The sequence below is a fragment of the Lytechinus variegatus genome, chromosome 4 (assembly GCF_018143015.1).
Source record: "Lytechinus variegatus isolate NC3 chromosome 4, Lvar_3.0, whole genome shotgun sequence".
Classification (NCBI taxonomy): domain Eukaryota; kingdom Metazoa; phylum Echinodermata; class Echinoidea; order Temnopleuroida; family Toxopneustidae; genus Lytechinus; species Lytechinus variegatus.
In genome coordinates, this window is record NC_054743.1 from 12,644,554 (window position 1) to 12,656,884 (window position 12,331).

General features: G+C 34.9%; 1 protein-coding gene across 1 annotated transcript; it reads left to right on the forward strand.

Annotated features, from left to right (window-relative positions):
• The first annotated feature begins 254 nt into the window (after positions 1 to 254).
• Positions 255 to 6,099, forward strand: LOC121413416. The gene is made up of 6 exons (XM_041606229.1): positions 255 to 402; positions 1,692 to 1,897; positions 3,038 to 3,335; positions 3,749 to 3,931; positions 4,227 to 4,497; positions 6,004 to 6,099. Exons 1-6 carry the CDS (start codon positions 381 to 383, stop codon positions 6,083 to 6,085), a joined length of 1,062 nt encoding a protein of 353 aa, XP_041462163.1. The 5' UTR covers positions 255 to 380; the 3' UTR covers positions 6,086 to 6,099.
• Positions 6,100 to 12,331: the final 6,232 nt, after the last annotated feature.

Sequence of the window (12,331 nt, forward strand, 5' to 3'; positions counted from 1 at the left end):
AGAGTTGCTTCCTCGTTGTGTTGTTAAAGTTTTGAAATTCTAGCTATAGGGGCCTAGATCTATCTAGACCTACACCATGTTTTTTTTATTTTATTTTTTTTTTTTTATCTTAGTTGACTTGAGTCTTGAGAATTGAGACTGTTGACTTTTGAATTGTTTCATGTTTGACCTGTCGAGCTGTCCTAACTATACATTAAAGTGGATCTATCAACTATCATCTTACACTTACAGTTAGATCATATCTTCTTGTGATCATGGTGATTGTGCCTTTTGACGTTTTGTTGATGGTGTTGCCAGGAAGATCATAGACTGAGACTCGAGACTCCATTTCAAAGTCAAAGACAGAAGTCAGTGTACCCACGACATTCTGAGACAAAACAATGGAGGAATTCAATGCTGAAGGTATGTTAAATTAGGGGCAGTTTTGTGCCAGTAATCCCCTTGGCTTAGGTTTCTGAGTCTGACGAGCACTAACTATGCAATCAAAGCATCTAGATCTGAACTACGGTAGGTAATGCCTCGTTCACTGAAAACAGGCCTACACAAAATCTGATCAAGGTAAACCGTTATGTTGAGCCGAGCTGCCGTACTAATCAATAGAAAACAGCCCCATTCTGTTCATGAAAAAAATTATTGAATTCTGTTTGAACTCATATTATTGAACTCTATGTTAATAGGCCTAGAGGATAAATTCAAACTGATAACTGAAGACTGAATATGAATATAATAAATGTGTTTTGTTACCGTACTCAATTTGAAATTATGAAAAATATAATTGGAATAAGTTAATTGATAATTTTATATTTTGTAATTTTATAATGTAATGATTAATTTGTAATAGTTTTATTTATTCAAGATTGAAAATGCAATGACATTTATGTAATAGGCCTACTTCAGAATGTAATAATAAAAATTTGCCACTAAAACTTGCTGCTCTTCTATTTTTCTTTATAATTCCAATGTACAACCAACTGGCATGATGTGAAATGGTAGTTTGTATTTTAATCAGGCTCATTACACCTTGTTTACATGATTTTTTAAAAACAAAATTAAATAAAACTGAATCTATTGTTCACTTTCAAAACTTTACCTCATATAGGCTTAGTTTGCAATAACCACATACCTGTATGCAATCAGGGTTGTTCATCGCTACATATTTCGTATATATTTTAGGTAAATGTTAAGTTTATGGATTCATTATAATCCCCCTTGTTTTCCATTTTCATTCTCTTATCTACTATCCCTTTTTAATTTGAATTAATTTATCTCACTGTTAAATGTTTCCTTATACTACATTAAGTTTCATTATTATTATGTGAGATTTTACCATGTAAAAATACTTTTGTAATCCAATGCACAATTTAGTTGTCAAATTACGATGCATGGAGATTCGTACACTTATTGTTTGATTCAAATAAACCATATTTCATCTATGTATGTATGTATGTATGTATGTATGTATGTATGTATCTATCTATCTATCTATCTATCTATCTATCTGTTATGTACAATCAGTCATCAAAATCAAGCGTACAATTAATTGCTAACCTTTGTGTTGCAGTACCCAGGAACTACGAAGAGTTTTGTCATCCTAATAAATGGATTTTCTTAATTTAAAACCCCAAATTATGAACTGTGTCTGTACTCATGAACCTCATCACACAAACTTGTTTTTTTTTAATTTGATGCAGAGGTACCTCCTTTAGAGGACATGAGTGAGCTTCTGGAACAAGCTCATCAACTACAGAAAATGAAGGAGAAAAAGGGCGTGGTTTCATCTTCATCATCATCATCCTCAATTAAATCATCATCAGTCCATTGTTCTCCAAAAGTTGAAGAAAAACCCCAGAGCCAGAGGGTAACACAGGAAGCTACAAAACAGGAAACAGAGACTGAGGTACGTATATTTTATATTTTTCAATGTCATGCCATTGGGGTATTTTGTAAATCTCTTCCTTGTTGGAACATGTAGTGGTATGAATTTTCAGACTTCTAGAGGAAAATTGATGTGCTAAACTTCTCTCAAGTTACACTTGTTGATTAAAAATCCAGTTATGGTCTGTGCATTGAAGATGACCATCAAGATTCTGAATATATCAGATTCTTTTGTTTCAAACTTGCGCTACCCATGTTCATTATCATGAGAGGCCTAATCTCTTGTATGTTAGGTAGATGACTAGACAATTTGCACTGTGTGTGAGAATTGAAGAATTAAACATTTATGAATCTCAAGCGCAGGGAAGAAGAAGTATTAATCATTGAAGTACAAATGAGATCCCTGGAAGATGTCCTGGTTATGTAAATGAAGTCTGCCAATCACTTTAAAAGAGAAAGTGAGTAATGTGGTTGATTATGCTGTCAACTATTTTCAGGATTGATATGAATAAGTGATGTTACAATAAGAGCACTACTTGCGTACTGTTAATTTTTAAACTCACTGAAAACCCTTTTAATTTGTTGGTCAGAATAAAATCAGAATCAATATTGATCAAAATTACATACTACCTGCATAAACAGCATTGGAGATTTAAAAAGAGGAATTATAAACAATATTTAGAAGAAACATTGACAGGAAAACTACTGAAATGTACTTTTACAGCAAAAATTGATGCAGTTTGCATGGAATTTTATTGTGTACAACATAACTATACTAAATTATAATAATAGGCATTTATATTGCGCCATCTATCTAGAAGTATTCTATTCAGAGGCATGATGTTATTATTATTACCCGGCTTTAGCTCGAGCCGTCTTTCAGTGCTCATGCATTCAAGGAATTAATTGTGCCGGGTACCCATTCACCTCACCTGGGTTGAGTGCAGCACAATGTGGATAAATTTCTTGCTGAAGGAAATTACGCCATGGCTGGGATTCAAACCCACGACCCTCTGTTTCAAAGTCAGAAGACTAATCCACTGGCCCACAACACTCCACAATAATTGTGAATGTATCGTAAAACCATCTTTATGATTTTAGAGAATTCCAAAAGAGATAAGACTCTTGTATTTACATGTGTTTCACTCCCCCATCTCTACAAAAGACACCACCTCAGACCAACAAATCAGCTTCCTCTAAAGCCAAGTCCTTTGGAGGCCTGAAAAAAGGATTTCTCTTTGGTTCTGCACCCAAATCATCTGGAAAAGCTTCTTCACAAACTTCTAAACAGCGCCGTCTCGTAGAGCCATCAAACAAGGCCCAGACAGCTGTATCAGGTGAAGGTCTTGAAGATATTCCGCTCATCAAACCTCAAGGTGATGGTGCACAGAACGGAGCACAGAGGATCCAGGAGGTTCAGGATGCACTGAAGGCCAGTGCTCCGTTTCTTGAAAACAAAGGTAATATTGTGTGGCCACCGGTGGTCAACAAGGAAAACACTTATGCTGGGAGTGTCTTTCTTACTTCATTTACAGTGCTTAGTACTCAGTACTCTTTTGAAACTTACAAGGGTTATTTTTTTATATTTTAGGATTATAGGTTATTAACTGTTGTATGCCTACATTAAACCAGCTAGTCCACTGATGCCCTACTGACGGCTGCCAGTTACAGGAATCCTGTTTATTTCTCATGATAATTTCTTGAATTCACTGTGCATTTAAGACAGTAATTTGAGCTAAACCTTGGTAAAAATAAAAATTTTGAACCTCGATAGATTATTTCAGATAGGCCATGCTATGCTTATCCTTTCAATAATTCTTGAATCCCTAATTTTGCATTGAGACCTTTTCAATGTCTCTCTTTCTTCTCGTAGACTGGGTGAACGACGATCTTCTGTCAAAGATTGAGAAACATCCTCGTTTGGCACGACAGCTGTCAGATCCTCGTTTCAGCCAGGCAATGTCCATGTTCCAGTCCAACCCACAGGGTGCAATGAAGTACTTCCAAGATAACCCAGAAATTCAGACCTTCTTTCAAGACTTCTGTGCAATTCTAGGTAGGTCAGCCGTATTGGACATGCCATCGGTACAAAAAATTTATCTTTTCCAATTTTATAATAATAATAATAATAATTAAAGATTTATATAGCGCACATATCTGTTGATGACACTCAAGGCGCACAATTATCAACTTATATAAAACAGAAATAAAATTCAAAAATACACAAAAATTGAGCAAACTGACAAGAAAAATACACCCCTTGACCAATCAGGTTGGAGGATTTTAGTGGCTTACGTCGCAGCATGGCACTGTTGTGAAAGGAAAATTTATATTTTGTGATTCTTCCACAGGGGATCATTTTACTGGTCTCAGTTCCACATCATCAAACCAACCTTCTCCGTCAGTCCCCAAGGTGACTCCTGTCCAAGAAGTCAAAGTTCATGATAGTCCAGGTGCAGACATGAGCGTGTCCAGCAGTACCGACCCCAAGCAAGCAACGGCTGCAGATGAAGCCAAGATGAAGGAGATCATGGCTGATCCTGATGTCGTCAAAGCTTTCGGTCATCCGCAGATACCCCTTCTCTTTGAGGCGCTACAGAAGAACCCTGATCTAGCTCAAAGGTATGTATTCTTCATAGGACCCTGGGTAGTGTTTCTCAAGCTGCTCGTAAAGTCTTGTAAGACTTTAAGCATGACTGGAACATATTCTTAGATGCTAAGTCAGCTACATAGAGATATATATACGGTAACTTAACACAAGTAAAGGGTGACCAGTCATGCATAATTGGCAAACGGCTCCTCGAAAGGCCCCCTGAATGGTGTTTTATAATGCTGTACATAATGTAAGTTATGCATGACTTTAGGCACGACTGTTACCTGTTCTTGTGCTAAGTTATATGTATTTTGTAGCTGAATTATCAACTAAGAACATGAATCATTCTTGTGTAAAGTCATCTGTGTCTTACAAATAGCATTATGAAACACCACCTGTATGGAGGCTGTTGGTACAGGCCATGTCACATTGTTCCATGCAAGCCTTGCATGTGACTTGCAGGGAACTTGTTTTGCTATGTGCAGGTCGCCCATATTGACAGCATCTTGCACGCATCTCACATGCATTTGCCTGCAAAAGCTCCCTCAAAGCTTGCACGAAACAATGTGACAGATGCTTAAATAGTGCACAACTTGATTCATTGCCGATGACCCTGCCTAAGTGCTAAATCACATTCTCAATCATTTTGATTGTGATATCTGGGTCCCGTTTCATAAAGCTTGTTGTAATAAGAAAAAATTGCAATTACAGTTTAAAGCTACTGAAATCGTGCAATGTGGTTGGTTGATTCAAAATTTGTCATAGAAATTTTGCACTTGTTATTGTTACAAGTCTTTATGAAATGGGACCCTGATCTTTGTAGATTAAAATTCTCATTGCTAACATTCAAAGTCTGATAAGATTTGTTTGGGAAATGCACTCCCATTGTCCAAAATATCTCATTTTAGCGTAAGGGGTCACCAGTCAAATCCATGACATTTGGTCCAGCAGCAATTGCTTTGCTGTAAATTCCACACACTGTTGGAATGACCAACATCAACTCTGGATTTAGCACTATACCCTATCCTAAACCTTAAACATTAAACCCTTGTGCAACCTTAACCCTATATCTTAGACAAAACAAAGCCCGGTGCAAAAGTTGTGTTACCCAACAGTCGTGCGTAAGCTTATATGCAACTTGTAAACAGTTTTATGAAATGATCCCTATATTCATACCAATAAATTTTATTTGATTCTTTAATCTGAGTATCCAGTTTTAGAAGCATAATGATTTCTTTTTTTTTGGGGGGGGGTAGACTGTTATTACTAACTTAAACTTGTAAAGGTAATATCTCAAGAATTAATGGTCAGATTTGCATGAAATGTCAAAGCTACATAAAGGATCAATACTGACCACAAGTAGCTATGTCATGAGCATTTGAAATGATATGTAATAAAATTCAAAGAAAACGGAATTCAATTGAGTAGTATTACTCCAACTTCTCCATAAGATCAGTTTATATATACATATATTTTTTTGTTATTTAAAGATGATAAAACGTGTTTCTACTGCACGCTCTTGTATTTTTCTTCAGGATGATGCAAAGTGCAGATGCTGACTTCAGACGGCACGTACAAACGTTGGTGAAGAAAGGACTTCTGGGGTTTGCAAGGTGACAAGATGGACTTCAGATTGAGAGAAGTCATTATGTAGGATGTGCTGAACATAATGGAGCACGGAATCCACCATTAGAGCAATAGACTGCGTGTTTAACGTTCCTGGGTATTCCTGTTTAAATGCACAATGTCGTGGAAGGTGGAGCTGCTGCAATCTTCAACAGCGATGTACATTTGGACTCCACGTGCATTGTGGGAACTCCCAAATTTGTGGTGTGGTATGAATTATTCAAAAGGCGGACCTTACGCTCGGATGATAAAATCACTTATCAAAATATCAAAATATCAGTAAAAATGATTATCTGAAGGAATAAAAAAACATTCCAGCATTAGTATTCTAAGCTTAGAATGTTTGTCAGACATGTTAATGGTTTGGAAATTTAATCATACATTTTGGAATTGCTTATAATCAAAATTTGAAAACAAACATTATGAAGCAACATTGTTTCCTCATTTCAATTTCATCCTTTTTTATTACTTACATTGAACAAGGACCCTGTTTCACAAAACTTGTTATAATAACATCTTTGCACTAACAGTTAAAAGCTACTGAAATTCTTCAATCTAATTGACCGATAGTGCATTTTTCATTATAACAAGTCTCTATGAAACAGGACCGAGTGTTTACTCTCAGGAAAGGGTTATTGAGGATATCAAAGTCTAATCTTATGTTATAAAGCTTTCTTGTGACTTTACCTTTGAGGATGTTTGATTTTAGATTATTTTATCATATTCCATTCATGATGCTATAAAGTGTGTGTGAGTGGTCATCCGTCCAATCTGCCAGCCTTTCACTATTCATGCTTTTCACGGTTGGTGAATACAGCTCCTAAACTTAGAGAGAAAAAAAAAAAACCCTGATTTCTTTGCAGTCAGCATTTTATCAGCTCGTTGAAAAAAACATTTACTCACCTTTCTCTTCATTTGTGTATTTCATAATGCGAGCAGGCCTTGCGCCATTACTGTGATGTCAGTCATGTGTGTTGAATCCTGACACCAAGCAATAATCATAGTGTTTCTCTTTCAAAGTGATTACAGACTTACTTTTATTACAGTTTCTTGTGATTTTTTTTAGAATTTGACTGGTCAATCCATATTTTGGAGAAAAAGAATCTACCCCGATTTCTTTGCAGTCGACAGTTTATCAATAAGTCCAAAAATACTTTTCATTTTGTGTATTTCGTTATACATGCATCCAAGTTGCCCCCTTATTGTGACGTCGGTCATTTGTTAATTCCTGACCATATTTGACCAGACACTATGCATTAATTAAAGTGTTTCTCTTTCAAAGCGATTAGAAATATAATTTATGAACTATTGTGATCTCACTAATAATTTAACTGATCAATCATTGTTTTTAATTGCGTTTGGGATTCATCTTTAAATCATTTAATATTTTCTTATTTTTAATGCTTACTCGCGGCCTATGCTACATGAACCTTGTATGCCTTGGAAAAAAAAAATTGTTGTCCATGAAGCCTCCCATGATAATGAAAGTTGATTGGGCATGTAATATGAAATGCATGACTTAATCCTGTGATGTATATATTAACAATTTGAACATATATGTTATAATGCAGTACGAGTATATATTTATGTACTTTAACAGAAAACAATTGGATATGTCCAACAACAGAAGTACTTTTTCACAACTGGGTAAATAAATGATTTATTCAGTATAAACATCTGCAATATAATACAGGACAACATACAAACAATAGCAAGTATAAATTTAGCCTGGTCCTAGTATAATGACTACTTCAATACAAGTTTATACATTATACATAGAACATGTACTATTTTCTATTTACATTCAATACCTTGTTATGGTGATCTTATCATGATTCCATCCATAAAATGCATTTGTTATTCGTATGTCAGGGCCCCGTCTTACAAAGAGTTATGATTGATCCAATCGCTTGTAACTTTATGGAAATCCATCAGTGTCATAATTTTTCTACAGGAAATTTGCACAATGTCCTTTGTAAACAAAGAGAAGCACAGTGAATTTTCAAGATAACAATGAAAGCATGAAAATACATCATAGTTCGAAAATATTTTGATCAAACATGCATAACAGATGTTGATGTTGCTGGCCGTCCATAGTTCTGATTGATCGGATCAATCGTTACTCTTTGTAAGATGGGACCCAGGTCTTAATTGTGTTATCCATTCGTAAGAATTTGAATATATATGCTAGGCCTTCTTTTGTACATGTACTACAGTGTGAGTAAAAAAAACACTTGACCCCTCCCAAATCTCCAAGGAAAAAAATATTTAATGAACACATGATTATTATACATAGTCTGAAAGTGTCTTAGAAATAAATTGATACCAATATATATGTGGTTTGTGTTTACACTTGGATTATTCGGAGGTATATCTTTTTTTTCACTGTGATGTAAAGTTTGATTTGCACCAAAGTAAGGCATGGCTGCACTGAATGAATCTACATGCCAATGATGTCATGATCCTACTTGAGTTAGTAAACATATTTGTAAACCCGCTTTTCAATGAAATTAACTTGAGAATTGATACTACAGGGAAAATTAATAAAAAATTTTAATGTAATTATTGAAAGTTGGTTTGCAATAAATTTAAATGCAACCCTTGTAGATTTATGAAATCATTGACGTCTGAATTCATTGATTGGAGCCATGCCTTACTTTGGCGCAAGTCAAAATTTACATCACTGCAAAGAATACCTCCTGATCATCCAAGCATTAACACATACCAAATAAATATAGTATCAAATTATTTGGAAGAACATACTCTTTCAGGCCATATATAGTAAGTACGTGTTCATGAGATATTTTTCCTTAAAATTAAGGACTCATGACGTGTCAAGTTTTGTGTGACTCATACGGTAGAACAGGCATGGGTTTATGATGTACTTCTGGAATCAACATTGTACATGATCTTTTAAGTCTTGGTGATGTTGCTATACAAGTCATGATTAGGGAAGGAAGCCAATGGGCTGCAGTCATTTCTTTTTCTTTGCCCTTCCTAGGCAACCTGAGTGTGGATTGTGAACATTCTCAATTCATTTTCCCTTTGTGTATTTTCCTGTAAAGTGCCCTTTTTTGTTAAATGCTGGATAAAAATTATGATTTACATTAAACAATTATAATAATCATTAGAATATCAATGATCTCACATGTACATGTATGTATTCCATATTCAGTGTTAACGGTTTTAATATTATGTTCAATCAGTATTGGATTGATACTAATTTTAATGTCAAAATTGGAAATAAGCTTTTAATGAAATGAACTACACAAATTTAATGTCACTTTGTGCTCAGAAGATGATACATGTAATGGACACCAACTTGTGAAATGGCTTACATGTAGATATGCATATACATGTACTGCCCTAATTTGACAAAATGAAGCAATTGATATTTTGACCATATTTAGGGTTTGATGTTTCCATTTTACAAATTGATACATGTATCTTTTTCCAGGACAAGTTTAATCCTATCCAGCCCAGGGTTATTGTTTCACTGGTGATGTGCCTGCAAAGTTTTGTGGTGATTGTGCAATCAACGCCAAGATTGGGGGGAGGGGGGGGGGCTATGCCCCCCCTATGCCATTTTAAAATAGCCCAGGCTATATAGAGTTAAGACCACTGCTCCTGTTATGATATTTGGCAGGTTAACCATAATGCTAATGCTCAATAATATTTATGTACATGTAAATGGCAAAATGATTTTACTCATTTACAGGATATAACTTTTGTTACTTGCTTTCTTCTGTCAAAATAGGGTAGTATAAATGTGTAATACAGATACTGTCTTCCAACAAAAGTACAAATTATTCAACTTTATACAGCACAATGAAATTAATAAAATAAAAGCAGACTGCTAGTGTACCATACACAAGGACAGAATTAGATACAAATGAATTCATTTACAGACAAATAAATAGCTATCACATTATCTCCTTAGATTTGATCTTTACAACTTTTTTTACAATATAGCCTACAACATTGAAATAGAAAGCTTGGTCTTAGAAAGCATATAATTCTTGGTCCTATTAGGAGGCTATTAATTGGTTGGTCCTTTACATGATAACTTTTTCTACTGCAGCTACTTATCATTTAGTCATCAGAAATATCCAGTCTAAAATGAAACATCCAAACCTGGTGCAGATTCACAAAGATTTAAGTCTGTCTTAAGATCACGCTTCCATAATTTCCTCTTTGCCTGTGGTACATGTATATAAAGTATCGTTCATTGGTCAAATGGGATGTGTGCTACTGCATATTTAATATTGAAATAAAGCATTAGATATCTTTGTGTTTAAGACTTTTATAATCAGACTTGTCTCTGTGAATCACCCCCAGGTCTCCATGACACAAAGTTTGTCTAATATATACAGTGTATGCACTACCTTTTATAAACATATGTAGGGGATTTGTTTCATAAAATGTGTTTGTAAAAGGAAAAGTTGAACTTTTGAAATCTTCAAGAGTTACATGTACCTCGAAAACTGTAGTTTACAAACTGTTTGTATTTTGCCTAAATTTACAAGTGAATATTCTTTTGCTAAGTGAGCTGCCTCAATTTTCATCGACAATTTTAAGAGGGAATTAAAAAAAAAATCTGTACTCATATTCTGAAAAAATAATGAACTAAGGATAATTAAGCTTGTTCGCGACAATGTTCTGTATTTGGGAATGAAAATGATTGGGAATCTGATTCAGTAGCCTACCTCAGAACATGTTTCAGCAGGAGTGATGCTATAGGAGGTGGACAGGGTGAGTACTGACCCCCAGTTAAGAACAGCTTTATAAAACACCCAAGGGGGTGTTTCACAAGGATATGAGCAGTGGCGGACCGTGACCCGGAGGAGACAAAGCATTAGGGGGGCACAGCATTGTTCACAGACAATGCAGTGCCCCCCCATGCTTTGTCTCGTCCGGGTCACGGTCCGCTACTGGATATGAGTGTGACTTAGAATCGCACTTAAATGCAGAGTTGCATGAGGTATAAAAGGCATGACGGCACTGGTCAGATCTTGCACAAAAAATGCTACAATTGATTCTGAAAAACCCGAACAGTGCACTTTGGTGATGTGATTGAGTCTTTAAGAGGTTTTACTCTGCTGGTTATCATAAATTTATCAGCATTATCCAGGGCCTTGTCTTACAAAGAGTTACGACTGATCCAAGCAGTCGTAACTCTATGGATATCCATCAGTGTCATAATTTTTTCTACAGGAAATATGCAAAATGTCCTTTGTAAACAAAGGAGAAAACACCACATTGTCAAGAAATCAATTAATTTACGGATATACAATCATATCTAGAATATTTTTTTGAACAAACGTGCATTTAATATGTTGACTTTGCTGGCTTTCCATAAATGCGATTGATCGGATCAATCGCAACTCTTTGTAAGACGGGGCCCTGGTCTACCTTGTATGAAACTAGAGGAAAGGTCAATAACTTCTTGTTATTTATTTAAAATTAGTCTTTCATAGTGAGCAATTTTTGCCATACATGTTTTATTGGTATAATTAAAGGTCAAGTCCACCTCAGAAAAATGTTGGTTTGAATCAATAGAGAAAAATCAGACAAGCACAATGCTGAAATTTCATCAAAATCGGATGTAAAATAAGAAAGTTATGACATTTCAAAGTTTTGCTTATTTTTAAAAAAATAGTTATATGAACGGGCCAGTTACATCCAAATGAAAGAGTCGATGATGTCATTCACTCTCTATTTCTTTTGTTTTTTATTGTTTGAATTATACAATATTTCAATTTGTACGAATTTGATGATTAGGACCTCCTTGCCTGAAGCACGAAATGTTAAAATAATGGAATTCCACGTGTTCAGGGAGGAATGAAACTTCATTTCACATGACATGGACGAGAAAATCAAAATATTTCATATTTCAAACAATAAAAACAAAAGAAATAGTGAGTGACATCATCGACTCTCTGATTTTGATGTAACTGGCTCGTTCATATTTTGTGAAATGAAGCGAAACTTTAAAATGTCATAACTTTCTTATTTTACATCCGATTTTGATGAAATTTTCAGTGTTATGCTTGTTGAATTTTTCTCTTTTTATTCAAATCGAGTTTTTGTTGGGGTGGACTTGTCCTTTAAAATTCATAATCACAAAGTAAAGATTCTGAGTCAGCTCATATTCTCTAAGTTTTTGTATAACACAAATGAAAAATAAAATTCTTGTTATCCTTTTTATATTAGATGAATACTGTGTATATAACTATA

Coding starts and splice junctions, on each gene's coding strand:
- LOC121413416 (XM_041606229.1), top strand. CDS start 381: ATGGAGGAATTCAATGCTGAAG. Junction 1,898..3,037: donor AACAGGAAACAGAGACTGAG/GTACGTATATTT, acceptor CCATCTCTACAA/AAGACACCACCTCAGACCAA. Junction 4,498..6,003: donor AACCCTGATCTAGCTCAAAG/GTATGTATTCTT, acceptor ATTTTTCTTCAG/GATGATGCAAAGTGCAGATG.